The sequence below is a fragment of the Pipra filicauda genome, unplaced genomic scaffold (genome assembly GCF_003945595.2).
Source record: "Pipra filicauda isolate LSUMZ 115617 unplaced genomic scaffold, ASM394559v2 scaffold154_size2910363_pilon, whole genome shotgun sequence".
Classification (NCBI taxonomy): domain Eukaryota; kingdom Metazoa; phylum Chordata; class Aves; order Passeriformes; family Pipridae; genus Pipra; species Pipra filicauda.
Window position 1 is genome coordinate 817,674 of NW_024104040.1, and position 17,894 is coordinate 835,567.

Here is a 17,894-nt window from a genome sequence, read left to right on the forward strand (position 1 = left end):
AGCTGTTTGTTTACTAAAGATGCATGTCTGACATTTCATAAAGTGCACCTGTTCAAATGTAGATACCAACGGGAGTTTGGTATGGAAACGGGAGTTGCAAGTCCAAATACTGCTGTGGACGTATTTCCCACTGCAGACAGTGTTTTGTTGCTTGGAGACATACTGTATGTTCTTGTTTTTAATCTTTCTTCCAAAGTTGAGCTCTGTACATCTAATACAGATGGAAAACTAGAAAATATTCAGTGTTTGAAAACTTGTGTAGGAGGAAAAGGACACGGAGGAAAAACCAACCAACCAACCACCAAAACAAAAGCCCCAACCCAGCTCCCAGAAGGCCTGGAGCCACGAGGAATTTTTGTTTGTGCTGGGAAAGTATTACATGACTTCAGGCACCAACCGAATTACATGATTCTCTTGCAAGGCAAGGATGTGTCCTTTTCAGCACTGAGAATGGGAGTTACGAGAACCAGGACAGTACCCTGTTATATTGTTTCTGAGAAGAGAGGTCCTCTGTGGTTGATCTTACTAGAAACCACAATGAGAACATCAGGGTTCATTTTCCTTCTCAATCATTCTCTGTATTTTTCTCTTCTACTTACTAGCTCTTCCTTTCTCTTTATCTCTGTTCCCCTTCTGTCCTCAAATCTTCTTTCTTTACCTTTTTTCCCTTTTATCTCCCACAGCTTCCCTGAAATACAGCAGGCATGCAGAGTTGTCTCTGACCAAAGATGGACCAGTGACAAAGCTGTATCTGTAGTTAAGTTTGTTCCACAAGCAGATAGCGCTATGCTCTCGTTCAAATGTCAGTTTGTGCTGTTCTCACAGGCATTAATCCAGGAACACTATTTGCCTGCTACAGTGGGATACTGCAATGCCAAGGGGTGGTTTATCTGATTTCTACTTCCAGGCTTTTATTTTGACATTAAAAAAAAGTGGACAAAAATACATTGTTGTCATTCAGAAAAATAATTCATCATCTGTTTTATATGAGTGAGGGTAATAGAGCTGGAATTAAAGAAATGTCATCTTTGCAATATGCCCAGACTTCTGAATGAGAGGGATTCCCAAAAAAAATTCTTCCAAAGTCACATTTCGGACTTGCAGCTTCCATCAGCGGGACCTCTGACAGGGCTGGTAGGAGCATGACTGTGAATGCAGGGAGTTTGGAAGCAATCCTCAGAGCCTGAATCACACTGATGCCTGAGCTGTGGATTTGTGCCTTGGCAGGACAGATAGAAAAAATAGAAGTCCTATGCTAATCTCTGGAGATTTTAAGCTCTAACCTGAATTTAGATTCTGCTCTGGTGTAAACTCAGAATAAGTGTGCTTAAGCTCAGACCTACAGACTAATTTTTCAAATGCCTTATAAAATGTGGCAATGCCTTATAAAACGCCAAGCACTTGTAACCTACTCTAATTCAGCAGGAAACCATCCTCTACACCCATTTTTTTGCATTCCGTCCTCTAGAAACACTAAGACGAAAAGAGTATGGAAACTTCCACTATTCAACAAGATGCCCAGAGTGTCCTCAGATAATCCCTTGTGAAGCTCGATGGTGGGATGAGAACCAGGCTCTGTCATCAGGGCTCCCTGGCTGGTCAGAGGGATGTGCTTATTCCCAACCATCCCTTACCGTACCTCAAGATGAATGGCTCCACACTGACCACTACAAATACTTGACAGTCCCAAGAGAGATGGTATTTAAGCTAAACTATGGCACTGGAACCATAACAAATGTGTCTAAACTGGACATAATTGTATTCACACTGGTTATTAGAAGAAGACTCCTAATAAAGTTTTTGAAGAGCAGACAAAATGACTAAAGGGGCAAAGCAACCCCAAATTATTTTTAAAGTATAACTTGGTATGCTTCTTGGAAGATTTCTTGAAGTTGGGCTGCAGAGGAGTCAATGGTCTCAGCAGTCCTTTAACCTTCCTTCTTCTGATCAAGGGGTCTCTTGGTAATTTAATGTCATATGTTAACTCTTACTCACACTGGACAGAGCTCTCTACTGCGCTGATGTTGCTCTGCTGTGATCACACTGAACTCCGCTCTCAAAAACAGCAGCAGAAATGGCCAACTTCCATATGCATGGTGATGTGGGAAAGATATGGTTCTATTTAATTTAGTATTGAAAAGTCCACTCCCCTCACTGACATGTATGAAAAATAATTTGCTCTGTGATAATGTTGTTTTCATTGGAAAAAGTCACCTCTAAAAATCATCTTCCCAATATACGAAAACAAAATCCCTAAAACTGAGACATTACAATGAATCATATTCTTGAAAATCTCCTTTTTCCTCCAGTCTTAAAATGGGGTTGGCAATACTTACATGCCTCTGGGAAGCTCTCTGGGTAAGAAAATCCTCACAGCATGAAAGATCTCCTCTAAAAAGAGCATTATTTGCCTAGTAATTTGCTTTTATTGTTCTGGTCTGAAAAAAAAAAACACTCCACACAAAATTTAGAGCGTTACACTGAGTTTATTTTGAAAAAGAAATCAAAGAATGTTTTTTTCATCTCTGAGCCAGATGGACAGAAAAAAACAAACGTATTCCACCCTATGAAAGAAAACACATGAGAACTTTCAAAAAAATTTTTAGCCAAGTTTTTTTTTTTCCTTTCCACTGAACAGCATGGAAAAAATGAGAATGAGATGGTGAATGAACAAACAGGCTCTGGTTTCAGAAAGGCCTGGTTTCTGGGGAACAAGGGTTTTGTACATAATGCATTGTGCTTTCCCATCTATAGATACCCAAACTACCTTGGAGTGAGTGTGGGTAAGCACTGGGAACCTCCTCTTCCTGCTCCTGCCCAAGCCTTGGATGTCCCAGTGGAGGGGAGTGCCAGGCATGGGCAGCTGTCCCACTGCCAGCCTCTCACCTGTGTGATCCCTGATACCTGCACGTGGCAGCACAGAGCCTGCTCCAGGGATAGCTGGGTGCCCATGGAGGAGCAAACATCTCCAGGGGGCACAGAGACATCTGCAGAAGGGGGAGGGGGAAAACAAAGCAAGTCTGGAGGCTGGGGCTGGAGACATTTTGTTCCCTTTGGATGCTGCAGCTGTGTGAGCTGCTGTGCTTTTAATCAAGGAAGCTTCACTGGGCAAAAGTGGTTTTGTTTTCTCACACCTGAGTTGACTCAGCCACCTTTCCCCTATTCCCTGCAGAGCAGTTTCCTCTGCCAGCCAGTGGCTACCCTCCAACCAGCTCCTTGCCTTGCCAGTGATTGGACACCACTTCTGTCACTTGCTAAGAACAGAGGAGCTACTTGCCAGGAACAGAAAATTAAAGGAGGAGGCCAGCCAATTGAGTGAGAGAGGAATAGCAAGATCAGAGTAGCCATTATAAACAGCCAATTTAATTTTGTTACCATAATGGCTAATGTAGGGACTGATCCCGCTCTACTCAGGATATCCTTCACCTGGATATCCTGAGTAGAGCATTTCAGACCCATCTGAAATGCTTTGTCTGCGAGAACAGTAAACAGCAAAGGGAATTCTTGCTTCTTCAGCCCTTCTTAAAGGTCTTTTTCAGCTCTTACATTTGAAGCTATGTTCCCAGCACTGAGGTGCTGCAAGAAAAAGGCACAAAAAATGCAATTAAGGGATAAGATAGCCACAGTCATGTTTAGAACTAGGATGGTGTAAGTGAGAAGGAAGGCTTTAATGGAAATAATTTTCATCAGATTTTTAATACCTATGACTGCGTCCGGCTCCACATCTCTCTTGGTTACGCACGCACGCACAGAGTAAACAACATTCACTTCCATGTCTCCACTTAGTCATTCCTTTATTGGAACATTTGCAGGTATTATTTATAGACATCAAAGAGAATGAGAGTTTGAAATTTATAAGCTCTAATCAGCTGAAGGTGTTTCCAAATAAATTAATGAAACGAGTCAGAAATCACATTAAGAAATTCAGCACTGAATGTATATCACAGTGACTTTGCACCCTCTCTGTCTTTTCCTCCGTTTCTTCCCAAAGTCTCAGTGCTTGCCAGGGTATATGAACTTGCATTTAGTTTGATGTAAAACAAGAAAAAGGATGATGGGAATGTGTGCTCAGTACAAGTTACAGTGTTTGTGCATAAGAAGGCCAAAACTTGAGCTGGGACAGAATAATTTCCTGTCACTTAAAACTTTCCAAACAAGCTGTGTTATCACTCAAACCATACAGAAAAGAGATTTAATGGGGATGTTTTCCCACTAAAGAGTGGCCACTCTGACTTTCATGACAAATTTTTGGCCCATTCTGGTGTCCCGCTCACATCCCTGCCAATCTGTCCGTTCTGTGACAGGTTCCTGAGCTGTCTTAACACTCCCTTGGCCTTCTCAGTGATTTCAATCTTTGTTGCCACTTAACACCTCTGTTTCCCTCCTGCAGTAATACTAGGTCAAAAGTATGGTCTGTCTCAGTCCACCTGGTTGCTCAGGACACTTTTTAAGGATGACTGGACATGCTAGGCATGCAACTGCAGCACCCCTCTCTAGCCAGTTTGCTGCACAGCTGCAGTCTTTCATTCAAACGTGTGAACAGAAGGTGTAAGTCCAGTCACATTTCATTTCTCGATGTCCTTAGCATGTCACTCCTCTGACTGGAAGACATTAGATGACTCTTGGATCATCTGATCTTGATATGTACCATCACTGCTATTGCTGAAGGAAGAGAAGGATGAAATCGGGGCAAGGAAGCAGTACAGCTTGGGCTTAAACAGGATTTCTCATTGGCTTCTTTTGGTGAGAGAAGTTTATGATATCAGTAAAAAGCAGGAAGAATGTCATTTAATGTGGCAGATGCTCCAAAGGGGGTTATTTCACCTAAATAAGCCAACGTTCAAAACAAAGGTAGCAGTGCTTCTATTTCAGTGTGGCTCTGCAAGGCTCCACTCACCAGGGTTTGTAAGGCTCTCTGGGCATGCAAAATAATAGTTTTTTAACTCATTATCCAAAATTAGCAGTTTAACATTATCTCCATAGACATTGTGTAACTATATATGTAAACAGTACAGAATGCATCTACATGCGACTCCCAGGTACAGCATGACAAGAGTGTATTGTAGAATCAAGTTGTATTCAAAACCTGATGAAAAAGCCAAAAGAAAAGCCTCAGGAAATCCAGACTGTCTGAAGAAAAGCCCTGCCTCCAAGATGGCATGGTTTCTGCAGCTGAAATGCACAGACCTCTCACTTTTAATTAAGCATCTGCAATTTTTGTGTTGTTCCTGTCTCATATCTACTTTGTACCCACAGGACAGCTTCCCAAATCTAATATTTTGTGTATTTTTAAAGAAAATCATAATTCAAATTTAAAATACTGGAGACAGTGTGAGACGTAGGGAAGCAGCAGTCTTTAATTGGTTGGGTTTAGGAGCAATATTTGAAAATCTAAAGCACAAAATCTTGTCTGTTTCCAACAGAGCTGGAGTATTTCAACAAATATATCTGCATTCAGCCAAGGTAAACGGCAGGTCAGGAGGCAATGGAAAAACATTTCTCCTTCCCAAGAAGCCGAAACAACTTCCTTCATCATATAGCATGTGGACATGCAAAGAGTATAAAAACTGGGAACACATACAAGAGTTTCTGCTAATGAATTTAACTGCTAATTTTTTAAATTCGTGATAAACAACGCTGCTGCCTAGACAACGGCACATGGGACTGTGGAGGAAACTGGCTGCGTAATGATATCATCTCCTTCTGTTTTGCAGCATATTTTATTTTCTACTTTGTTTGGGAGAGAAGTACTGGTCCAAGAAAACAGAGAGATTGGTTTACAAAGCACTTAGGAGAAGTGCAAGTTGAGTATGGCATGTCCTTCTTACCAGATCTTGAAATCTGTCTTAAAAACAAACATATTTCAATGTGTGCAGCTTCTTTGTTTCTCTTTCCATAAAGTCTCTCACCTGGGCTTGACTTACAGTATGTGTAGCACCTACTGGGGCAGAATTCCTTACGAGAAGGGAGAAGGAATGAAAACATTTCAAAATCATTCTCAAAAGCTGGTGATTTACTTCTGTGGCATTTTCTCATGAGTGGAAGGAATGTAGGATGGCAGGATGGCAGGCAGGCAGGAAAGCAGGCAGGCTGGATAGAAGGGAGGTAGACAAGCAGGAAGGCAGGCAGGCAGGCAGAAAAGGCAGCAAGGTAGGAAGGCAGGCAGGCAGGCAGGAAGGAAGGAAGAAAGGAAGGAAGGAAGGAAAAGCTTTTGTTAACGTGGTCAGTGGAACACTGGCTGTGATCAGAGCTATTGAGTATCTAGTCCTTAGTCAACCTAATTGTTACACACGCAGACTAGATTGCATAGAGTAAGGAAAACACTACCTAAAATCTGCTTTAAAAGTTATTTAACCAGAACAAATCATCTGGGAAAGTACAAATATTTCTAAATGGAAAAATATTTCTCAACTGCTGAGCTAGGCCTGACAGCAAACCTTAATGAATTATTAGTACCTTTATTGTTTTCTTTGGCCCCTGTGCACTATATTTGTAAAAAAAAAGTCAGTAAAAAAGAGAACAATTGTAAAAAGCAAATATTTTGTACAAAAATACAAAGTTTTAAAAGCTCTTAAAAGTATATTCCATATTATTGATAAGAGTTGGACTATATATATATATTTATATAAAATCTATATATTCGTGTATCTGTATAATTTTCCTACATTTGGGATTTTAGCAAATGAAACAACTGTTTACACAGTTGCTTTATATGTTTTTCTATATGAGTGACCAACAATCTTACTCAGATTGATGGAATGTCTTTTCTCAGAAGACACAAGTTGCTTATGTACGTGGTTACTAGTTGGGAAGAAAACCTATAACAGAATTAGTCCAACGGTATTTCTTGGTGCTGTGGGTTGAAAGGCCTCGAATAATTGCAGGATGCTGGAGAAGAGTTGCTATTAAATTCCTTTATGCTTTTAAATCAGTTTTCAGTGCTTGCTTTTTTCTTTTTTTTTAATATTTAATTTTGGAAGTCGATGCTGCTCTCTCCCAGGATTTTCTTCTTTACGTAGATTTTCATAATATGTAGGTATCTGTAAAGTCACAGCCTATTACACACCAAATATTTGCCCTAGAGTATGAGAGAAAAAAAATCTTGTAAAAAACCTGTGAAGATTAACCAAATTTGCAAAAAGAAAACTTACAGAGATCAAGGTATATAAAAAATTTAAGAAGATTCATATTCAGATCCTGTATGTCCTGGAGGATAAATATTTGTAAACCATGAAGTTTTCTTAAAATAACAAATGTATGTAGGAAAACTAGAACAAATTACATTATTACTTACACATGGTCCTTCATTCTGGGCATCCAAACAGACTTATACACACACAAAGCTTGTTCAGCACTTTGTTTTGTTTTGGTTTAAGGGGCATTTCTATGGATGGGATGTAATTTTGGCTCTAGCTGACATTTATGTCTGCCTTCTCTGAAATTCAGCCGACAAGTTTCCAACTGGAGCAGCCAGGCACCCCTGGCAAAGCAATGTTTAAACAGGTTGTATGGAGGAGATAATGTTTCAGGCAGAGCCCCACCATGAACACAAACACTACCTAGTTCTGTCATGATGTGGCTGAGCTCTAAGCAGCCATGTGAACCACCTGTCCCCTGCTCTTGCAGAAATGACTGTATCAACAAAAAGAGATACCCTGTGGCAATGACCTGGGCTACTGCTCGGCCACACTGGCAGTTTATGAGTCCTTCACTCCAGCTGCAAGAGATGAATCGCTTATGGTCTGTGGACCCAGCTTATCAGTCCTATGGGACATCTTCGGGTAGTGACGGGAATTGTAAGACCTCAGCAGTCACCAAGTGCCTCCTGTTGCACAAACTCTCAAAACAAAGCCTTTCTGGTGTTTGAAGGCTGGTGCCTGAGTCATCCCAAGTTCAGCTTGTCCTGTTGCGTGGCCATTGAGCCTATAAAAACATCTTCCAGTGTGACTAGGGTCTTGAGCACGTGCCAAATCATGTCTGAAATTCTAGGCATGTTTAAAGTCTACAGGAGATGGTCAAGATGCAGAGTATGCCATGGCTATGGCCAGCTTCGAGACTGCTCTTTCCGAGTGCAATAAATCCAGTACCTACAACACTCAGAGTATTAGAAAAGCGCATGTTGGGCTGGATCAGAGTAGAAGTGCTCCACATGTGATTCTCCCTCTTCCTCAACAAGGTACTGCCATTGCATTTAGCCTGGATCTTCTCACCTCTAGCTGTGGGACAGTTACTATGGACATGGTGAAATGATCAAACCAAGTGCCTTGCTTACCTTTGTCCATGTCTTTTTCACAAATGAAATTGTTAACATCTTCACAGTAGAAGTCATTCCAGAGCCCAGCATAGATCAACCCGGCACAATCTTCCCCTGGCCCATGCCCATGACTCCAGTTATCAGGCTGCCCAGTTTTCCAGTTTCTTTCAACGAAAAAGCAAGAGATATGATTGCACAACACAGCACACATGGCAGTTTTTCACCACAAGAAATTAACGAAAACATCATGAGATCTGTTCTGAACGGGAAATACACATTGAAACAAACAATACATGACTCTTGCTGAAAATGGAAAACAGATGTATTACAGACAAGGGAATCTATTCGGCCTTGGGCTGCCAAAACTCAGAGACCTAAATTTAGACTGATGAATTTTATTTTAGTTCCTGAATGTACATGCACACATAGTGGGAGTGCTCCATGCTCCATGTGCATTGCTCCAAGCCTGCAAAACCTGCAAACTGCATTCCTGTTGGCAGCTGGGACTGAGAAGAGCCCACAAGCTCCCAGGTACTGCCAAGATGGCAACACCCTGCCCTTGCTCACTGCAAAGGCGCTCAGCTCTCTGACTGAACCAGGGCATCTTGGAGGGAACAGCAAAGATGTACGCGTTTGAGGGACACATGCTTAGGTGGGAAGGGAATTTTTTTGACTTATAAGGAATGTGCAGAGTATATATACACACATCTTTTTGAGATTATTAACTTTGGTGGTGAAACTGAACGCAGCATTTGTAAAAAATCTTGCAGCAAGTGTTTCCTCATCCTGTTTTTGTTTAATGAATGAGAAACACTTCCAACCTCAGGACTTAAAAGCTCGATTTTCCTGAAGAAACAGGTTGTTGAAGGGAGCTTGTGGTTGCTGGCTGACACAGCCCATGCTCAGCTAAAAAACATGCCTGCCTGACACAGAGTGTCCAACCAGGCACCTGGGAGGACACACAGCTTTCCAGAAGTAATGAAATACTCTGAAAATCAGTAACCAACAGCTCTGAGGTTACACCAGAGCACCTAAAACCATGGTGTAGTGGAAACTGATTAAAAGCAGTGCCTGAAGTGGGAATCAGTCACAGTGCTGCCATAAAGAGAAAGAAAGATGAAAATGGGGAGGGAGAAAAAAGGAAAATATTACGGCTCATTTGAAATGCATCTGACTTTTTCCGTGTTTTTTCATGTAAATGAACACCAATGAGATCACAGCTAATAATTTTGTAACATCTGACTGACTGTAGTCTGTTTTTCTGAAGCACAGCATGCTCGGCTCTATAAACTCTTTAGTCTACTTCTCAGTATTAAAAATTTGGGTGGTTGCAATCTGTTCCATTTAGGACAAATTAGGTGTAGCTGTAGGATTCCTGGAGAGCTGCCAATTCATTTCTCAGCTGGCCAAAGCATAGACATCCTTATTTCATGCATTTTCCTTATATTTAATGCTTTCCACTCGGATTTGGGCTTTATCTAAGGACTGGTCATTTTTTATCAGAATGAGTACTCTATTTATAGCCAGTTGTAATGCAAATAAGGAAAATTCAAACCAAAACAGTTAAACTGTCTGTGCTTTCCATCTCAACTTCGTAATAAAAGTCAGGAGCAAACATTTTGGCAAGAAACACTGCACTGTTTAGTTATGTGATTCTTTCATTCAACATTCAGTTTTCTTTCTGGCAAGGAAAGAAAGCCTTGTGCAAGGAGAAGGGAGAGAGAAAAAAAACGTTCAACAGCACCCTCAGTAAAAAATTACATCATTGGCATCTACAGCCATCTGGATCCATTGGACAATTTCTAGATGCTGCTTTTAGAAGTGTTAGCAAGAGTGGTAGCAGTATTTTATTTACGTACGTGTAAACTGGTAAGGATCCATCCAGCCATCTCCATTCATTTTCCTTCTCTGAATCCGTTAGTCCAATCCAGAAGCTGCCTTTCCCAAAAATCTGCCTTTTTATCCATTGCTGTGAAAGAAAGTTTTTAGTTCATAACGAGAACAACTGTCTTTGGAGCCAATAAGCTACACTGGTTTCATGAATGTCTTGTTATCAGAATAGGAAGGGCCAGAGAAATTTTTTTAAACTGAAGATATGTATCAGAAGTTGGCCTTGTGACCCCTTGCCCAAAGTAGAATCCATTGCTGTGTTTGCATATGAGATAGAGAGAGCTAAGCATGAAAATTAGGTTGACATAAAGTCACATCTAACATCTTATAGATACAAATTGAAAAAAAAAAACACAAAGAGTAAGCAGTTGCACCTTGACATCCCCACTGCTGTGCTGAATAGTATTAAAAGTAAAGTTAGATTTATAGTCAGATTAAAAATATTCTTGGGTCACAGTAGTCTTAGGCTGCATGTATTAAATCAGACTGATGCAAAAAATGCATTTTTGATAATATGCAAGGCACAATGGATTTCATCTTTAAGGGTTCAAAACTTCTACAATTCTCAGCAACCTTTCTGACTGCTCTGTGCCCACCACATTCAGGGTCAGCACCAGCTCTGTTCACACTGCCTTTCTGCAGAAGGAGAAGCTGCTGATCAAAAAGAGGGTGGACAAAATGCTAATGAGTCAATCACTGTGTCTACTTCACTATATGAATTCATGATGCTCTCAGCTTCACACTTACCTTGTGGTTTCCACATGTTAAACAACTTCAAACTCTCTCCTTGAAAAACAGAAAGAGAAGGTACTTACCTGCTCCTCTTTGTTGTTGATGATAACCAAGCGTGATGCTTTCTCTTCACAGAATAACTTTGCCTCTTCAAAAATTTCTCTTTCAATTGAAAAGTAGTAGCACTTTTCTGTATAGTTTTTCCAATGAGGAGAACAACCTGTGATGTGAATTTTTTTGTGTTAAGCCTGTCATTGGTAAGTAAATGGGCCAATAATAGGGCCAATAATAAGTGGAGGAACACATACTCATCTACAGAATGCTGCTTCCTTAAGTACTTAAGGAAGTACTTAAAGTTTGGGAATTTACTTAATAGGATCCTCATTGGGTAAAATCAAGTCTAAACTGTGTGGCCAAGGGAATTATTTATTACTCACAATACTGCCACCTTTTCTTTAGCCATAAACTTTAACTTATATCAGTTTCAGGTCATCAGAAAGAAGACCAACACATATGGCTTCACTTAACAGGATTCTTTGTGCCTAGAGGAGCTGTGGATGCCCCATCCCTGGAAATGTTGAAGGCCAGGCTGAATGGGGCTTTGAGCAACCTGGTCTAGTGGAAGGTGTCCCTGTACATGGCAAGGGGGTTGGAACTAGATAGTCTTTCAGGTTCCTTCCAACTCAAGCCATTCTGTGATTCTATGATGATTCTCTGGAATCCCAGAGACTTAGTCTAAGGCAGGTAAAGTTATTTGAAGCAGTAACTAAGCGGTGAGCGCTGTCTGCTACATGTACCTGTGTGTCAGCGGAAGGTGGATGCAGTGTGTTGATATCTTACCATTAGCCTCGGGCACTGACGTGGGTTCACTCTGTAGTGCCATTGGCATCCCTGGACCTGGTGGCCCTGGTGGGCCAGGTGGCCCCTTTGGACCAGGCAGCCCAGGGACTCCAGGTAGTCCAGGTAGTCCTCGAGGTCCTGGTACCCCTGGTTCTCCCACAGTTCCTTGCAGGCCTTGAAATCCTGGTGGGCCTTGAGGCCCAGGTGGACCGTCCTTGCCTTGTGGACCTGGTGGCCCTGGGTCTCCACTTGGTCCAGGCAGACCAGTCTTGCCAGGAGAACCTCTCTGACCTTTGGAGCCAGGCGATCCTCTTGAACCTTTCCCTCCTTTTTCTCCTGGTGGCCCAGCTGGCCCAGGTGGGCCCTTCTCACCTGCAGGTCCTGGTGGTCCAGGCTCTCCTTTCTCTCCTTTTTGTCCTTTTAGGCCAGCGGGGCCAAGAGGACCTGGAGGGCCTCTGTCACCTTTAGGTCCCCTGGGACCAGGAGGACCTGAAACAATGTAAACATGCAAAGTAGGGATATGCATAGAAAACAAAACAAAAAGCCCACGTGGGGTCCTTGTTTAGTACATGTCAGACCAGCAACACTGGATATTTAACAATGCAGAAACCAGGCTAAGAGTTGCTTCCACCAGTGCTTATAACAGTACATCTGTTTCCCAGTTTCTCTATTGTTGCTCTTTCATCAGCCTTCACGAAATACGGGATACTGTGCCCCAGGTGACCAGCCAAGGTGTCACTCCCTGCAAGACACACTCTGTACTATTGATGCACACGGTCCTGTGTGTGGATGGTCCTGTTTCCTCACTCTGCCACCCTCTCTTTTCCTTCTAGTCTCACCTCTCTGCTCTTAGACCTCAGGACTTTTTCTCCTGACCCTGTCTGCTGCTCTGTCAATAACGGAATGTCAAAAAGATGGCTAGTGAGCAATAGGCCAACTGTGGGAAAGACCAGAAGCTGCTAACTGTCCAGCTATAACAGGACAGGGAACAATAACCCCCAACAGAAAATGGCAATACTGTGACAGCAATAAACAACAAAACAATTTTTGATTCTGATCACGGCTGAGCAAATCCCTTGTCAATGCCTTCCTACCCCCCACCGCCCATCTACATAATTTTAACTCCTCCAGAGATAAATTCCCAAACTGGAATCATTTAGTCATGGTTGACATGAGAACGGTTAGGGTTACTGACATGTAATCTTGGCGGTAATTCAGCCTTAGCTTATTTGGAGCACTGGATTTATATTTGTGATTAGAGTTTTAGGCCTGACTGGTTCACATCAGGTTGGAAATATGAGCGTTCTTTTCATTTGGGATAATACTTGGCTGGGAGAAACCTCCTAAACCTGATGCCATTTATTTCTGGAGAAAATAAAATATCCCAAGATTAAAACCTAAATAAAGTAGGATGTTTTCTGGCAGACTAACAACTGGCTTAAAGTGAAATAGTAACTTGTTTTTCAGCAAGGGTGGACCTTTCTGGGAATAGTCCAACACATATTTTTTAGCCATTTCCTTCTTAGCAGGGATTGGTTTCTTGAGGTTCCACACCTTTACTCGCTTATTTTAGAAACTAAATCAAAAGCAGATCCAGTCAGTTAGTCAGACAGAATAAAATTTTGCTAAGTCAGAACCTTCTTTCATAACATCTCCATTTTAGCTATGTAAAGAAGGCATAGAAAAATTAGTAAGGAAAATTCAAGCTACATGTACATTTCCAAAGTTTTGGATTAGATAATGGAAAACCCCAGGACTCTGTAGCAGCATGCAAACTTCCACAGAACTAAAGAAGTAATGCAAGTCAGCACAGACATCATTTGGGAAGCTGCATACCTTGTAGGATAGTGAAGTTCTTGATGAGCTGGCCATGTTTGGAATCCACCAGCTTCATTTCTTCCATGATTACTGACAAATTGGCAACTTCAACATCTAACCTTGACCTCATCAAATCCTGTTGCACCTTGAGAGATGCAGAGTCTATGCGAATATTGGCTAATGTGCTGTTCATAAAAATCAGCTCATCTGAATGTTTACTTAAGGTGTCTGTACAAGTTGTCCTGACCTCATTGAGATTGCTGGTCAGTGTCCGTAGATGATGAGCAGTGTAGCTGATGTTGCTAATGATATTGACTATATCAGTTTCAAAGACTTGGAACCTTTCTTCTAGATGGCTGAATTTGGCAGCAGTTCTGTTTTCATATCCTTTATGCTGTTCCTGGAGATCCTTTAGATTTTGTTCGTTGGCTTGGGCAATTGTGGTGATGTTCTCTATTTGCCCACTGAAGGAGCTGAGCTGATTGTTCATGTCTTCAAGGGTATCATTGTTAGCTTTTGCCAATGCTGAATTGTTGGCGGCCAAAGTCTGTAAATTTTGTACTTTCTCCTTAAGCCAGTCAGTGTCCTTCTGGGCTTGAAGGACAACCTGCTGCAGATTTTGAAAGTCATTCTTGATTTTTAGAATAGCCAAGCTTGTATCTTCCATTGACTTCTGCAGGACACTGATAAGATTTCTTTGCTGTATTTGAGTCAGGTTTAAGTTGTTCAGGTTCATGATGACCACATTATGAGAATGCACTTGGTTTTGCAGGTTTGTTTGGATATTACTTGTGTCTTGTTGAAGATTGTTGATATAGCCAGTATATGACTGAAGAGTCTTATTAACACTGATGATCATGAAAGAGTTACTGTCTAAGGCACTTTTCATTTGGCTCTGTCTATCATCTAATGCATTTCCAGACTCTTGGAGCTTCTCCAGTGTATCTTTGTTTCTGGTAGTTTTTTCTGCAATGTCATGAAGCTGCTGACGAAGAGCCAGAATGTCAGATCTGAAGCTGGACAGTTCAGTGTTAGTATTCAAGGCTTTTTGTCCAGCTTGGTCATCTGTTGTACAGGAAAAAAAATTGAAAGTCTTTAGGATAAGTTTTTTTTTAAATACAGTATAAAACAGCACAGTGTATTTTAAGCACAGTCAGATTGACAAACTGCTCAGTAGAACTTCTATCTTTTCCAGCAAAGAGAAACCACTAAACAAAGTTCTGCCACTAGACAGAGAAAAAAAGCAAAGAGGAATCATGTCTTGCTGAGGACAACCAAACAGTGATTCTGTATTCATGTATGGGAAAACTATTGTTAGCAACTGATGAGTATATGGACTCAAATAGTGCTGTATTCTGACTGAAAAATGAACGGTAAACAGAATTCAAAACATTAAACGGGTATCAGTAAGCGTATGTTTTGAAGTTACAACTGGATTTTGCTGAAAGCTCAGGAGTTTATTTTTGCTGATCATGTTTTCTTCCTCTTGGTGGAAAATCTTCACTGTGATTTAGTACATATAGTTCCATTTTTTTAAATTCTTGGGTTTAGTTTTAAAAAAGGTCTATTACTTATTTTAAAACAATCTGGTTTAGAGACAAAAGCTTTGCCAGCAGGCTACTATGGATATGTCAGGATATGATGTATTTCTGATTTTCTCTCTAATACATTACTATTGCTTTCAATGACATTTATTTTGCCATTATTGTTTCCTCATGGTCTGAGTTTGATGTTTGAGAAACATCTCTGCTCTTGCTTACACTGCCCTTCAGAATATTTCTGGAAGCCTGTCTGAGTATGATAAAGCCCTGTCTGAGTATGATATAACCCTGTGATAAATCTGCACAGCCTCTCAGCCAGGACATAGAAAACAAGGAAATAAGCAGTCAACACTTGGTTTCAGGGAATATTCCCTTTCTTGACCTGAATCACTTCACTATCCTACTCACAGTCCATATATTTTTGTCCTCATCTAAGTGTAGCTATATTTATGAATTATGCAGTATGGAGTCCATCATTTCAGATGACTCCAAGAGAGAGCAGTATGGTTTTCATAAAGTACAGTGAATACAGCTGTGTATGGAGCTTTTGTCTGATGTGTTTGAATGAGTTGTGATGGCAAACATCAAATGGTGGCTTGTGAGACCTCAGCCTGAAGTGTTTATGGAGTCTTTTGTGGATGGACATCTTCCTGAGCACAGTTCCTCTCTCTTCTGCTTATCTCACTCCAGGATCTTCTCAGCTCTTGACTCTATGTTTATCTCTTGGCTATAGCTCAAATTATATTGTGTTCCTCACACAGCTCCTGACAACTGCCATCTTGAAGCTAATCTCTGAAGGCCTGTCTTCCATTCACCACACACTGTTATACTTCTGGCCCTACAGCAGTACTCTTACCTTTATGTTCCCTACAAAAGTTGCTACAGAACTTTCCTAACTTCCTCCATGGCAAGTCCACTTAAATGGGAAATGATGGTCCTGAGCATCTCACTGGCCATCCACCCAGCAGCATGTAAAAATGTGGCACGAATGAATCAAAGGTGCTCCAAGCTGTGCAAATTTAATCAGTGTAATATAATAACACAAATATAACCCAAAAGGTTGCACGTGCATTAAGTTGTAACATTTACTTCTGTATAAGTGTGAGTAAAAGAACATATCACCCCATGTCTTTGAACTAAATGCAGTGTGTAAATACTTTAGAAGCCAGCTCTTTTTTGAAGGTAAAAAGTTGTAAAAAATTATAATCAAGCTGCAAGCAAGCAATTTTTCATAGAAATGCACATCTCAATATATGGTTTATGAAGCTAAACAAAATTTATTTCAAGAAGCACATGCATGTATGTGTATATTTATATCTATGTAATAATTTATATAATAAAATATGTCTGTGTATAGGAAGAAAGGTAAGAATGTACACTTAGAGAGTAGAATCTTTATCCATGATTTTGTTTTACATCTTCCTGCAAATTAAGAACTTTGATAGCGATGGGAAGATCTGAACTCATAATAACCTTGTGCCCTGTATTCCCTGCGATGATCAAGAAACATTTTATGGAAGTAATCAACTTGCCTCAGATGTAAGAATTTTGAACAGCTGATTATTTGTACACCTCTTAAAATGGCCTTTAGTTTTGAATCTTAGTTGCTAAAACAGCATCAAGATGACTGGGTGACAGATTTGCACTTCATGTAGAATCTCTCGTGCTGTGAAACAGCTTCCGCTATGTTTTACATACCTCAGAGAAGATTCTCTCCTAAGCACAACTTTTAGGTGTCTGTTTATTTAAGTATAAATGCTTCCAAAGTGACTTCAGTGGGAACTGTAAATTTTGAAGTGTGCTTAAAATGCTATCCTAAGCAGACCTGATCTGAACTATTTTTAAGTGCTTTCACAAGCACTTGAGAAATTGGAATAGAAGTGCTGTATCTTGTCACAGGCAGAGATTTTTCAGACAAATTTCCTGCCACTATCTGCCAGGAGAACACCCCAGAGTCATAATACAAAGGAGCTTTGCTTGTGTGTAGATTACCTAATTTCTTCAGATCACTCTCCACCTCTGTGAGCTTTTCTGTATATCTTCTGTGGGATGTTTCCAGGCCACCTGTCACATTGTCCATTTTTTCTACAACTAGGAGAAAGAGAACAGTATGTTATGGAAAGAAGAGAAGTGGAAAAAGTCTAGTAAACAATAAAACAAACAAAAAACTCCACCACTGCCAAAAAAAACCCCAACAAACCAACAAAACACCAAAAAAAGAAAACGCCTTAGAATTTCCTTGCTTGCCATTACACTTTGCTGTTGCTCTGTGAAATTCAGAAGGATGAACTCCTATTTGCTGGTGAGACCCAGAATTCTTCCAGCTTTTCAGTCTGCCAATAGTCTCCAAACATTTTTTTTGCCCATGAGCAATCTCTCTCCTGAATGAGGAAATCCCTCTTTGTGGGTTTTCCTCACGAATGAAGTCCTTTTCTTTTAACAATATTTCCATGCTTCAAGCACAGTGCTGTGTGGCAAAGGCAGACTGATTGCTAAAGGCTCAGACGTGTGAAAGAAGACTTCCTTTTATTTTGCTATGAAGCACTTATCCTTAAAAATAACCTTTTTTTTTTCTTGCGCCTTTTAATCACTAGAAGTTGCCATCTGGATAGCAAAGTTAGGACTAAGATAGCAGTTTTGGGGATTTTAAACATCTCGATAACAGTACAGATCACTCAAAATGGTCTCGAAACCATTCTGCCTCATTAAGATTGAAAGGATGGTCATTCAGCAAGTGCAGATTTATGGTTGATGTGCTCTTTATTTTGTAATGTCTGAGTAATTTTCTTGTCTGAGACATTCGATTATTTGATGGAATT

At 40.7% G+C, this 17,894-nt stretch overlaps 1 protein-coding gene across 1 annotated transcript in view; it reads right to left on the bottom strand.

The window, feature by feature from the left end:
- Nucleotides 1-3,768: 3,768 nt before the first annotated feature.
- The window catches only part of COLEC12 (collectin subfamily member 12), a 101,950-nt gene continuing 87,824 nt past the window's right edge, over nt 3,769-17,894 (bottom strand). The window contains exons 4-10 of the mRNA XM_027731262.2: nt 17,068-17,166; nt 13,553-14,599; nt 11,717-12,205; nt 10,960-11,096; nt 10,114-10,223; nt 8,273-8,418; nt 3,769-7,078 (exon numbers count right to left, since the gene is read on the bottom strand). Of these exons, the coding sequence (XP_027587063.1) occupies nt 7,059-7,078; nt 8,273-8,418; nt 10,114-10,223; nt 10,960-11,096; nt 11,717-12,205; nt 13,553-14,599; nt 17,068-17,166 (2,048 nt within the window). The 3' untranslated portion in view covers nt 3,769-7,058. The remainder of the gene's footprint in view (nt 7,079-8,272; nt 8,419-10,113; nt 10,224-10,959; nt 11,097-11,716; nt 12,206-13,552; nt 14,600-17,067; nt 17,167-17,894) is intronic.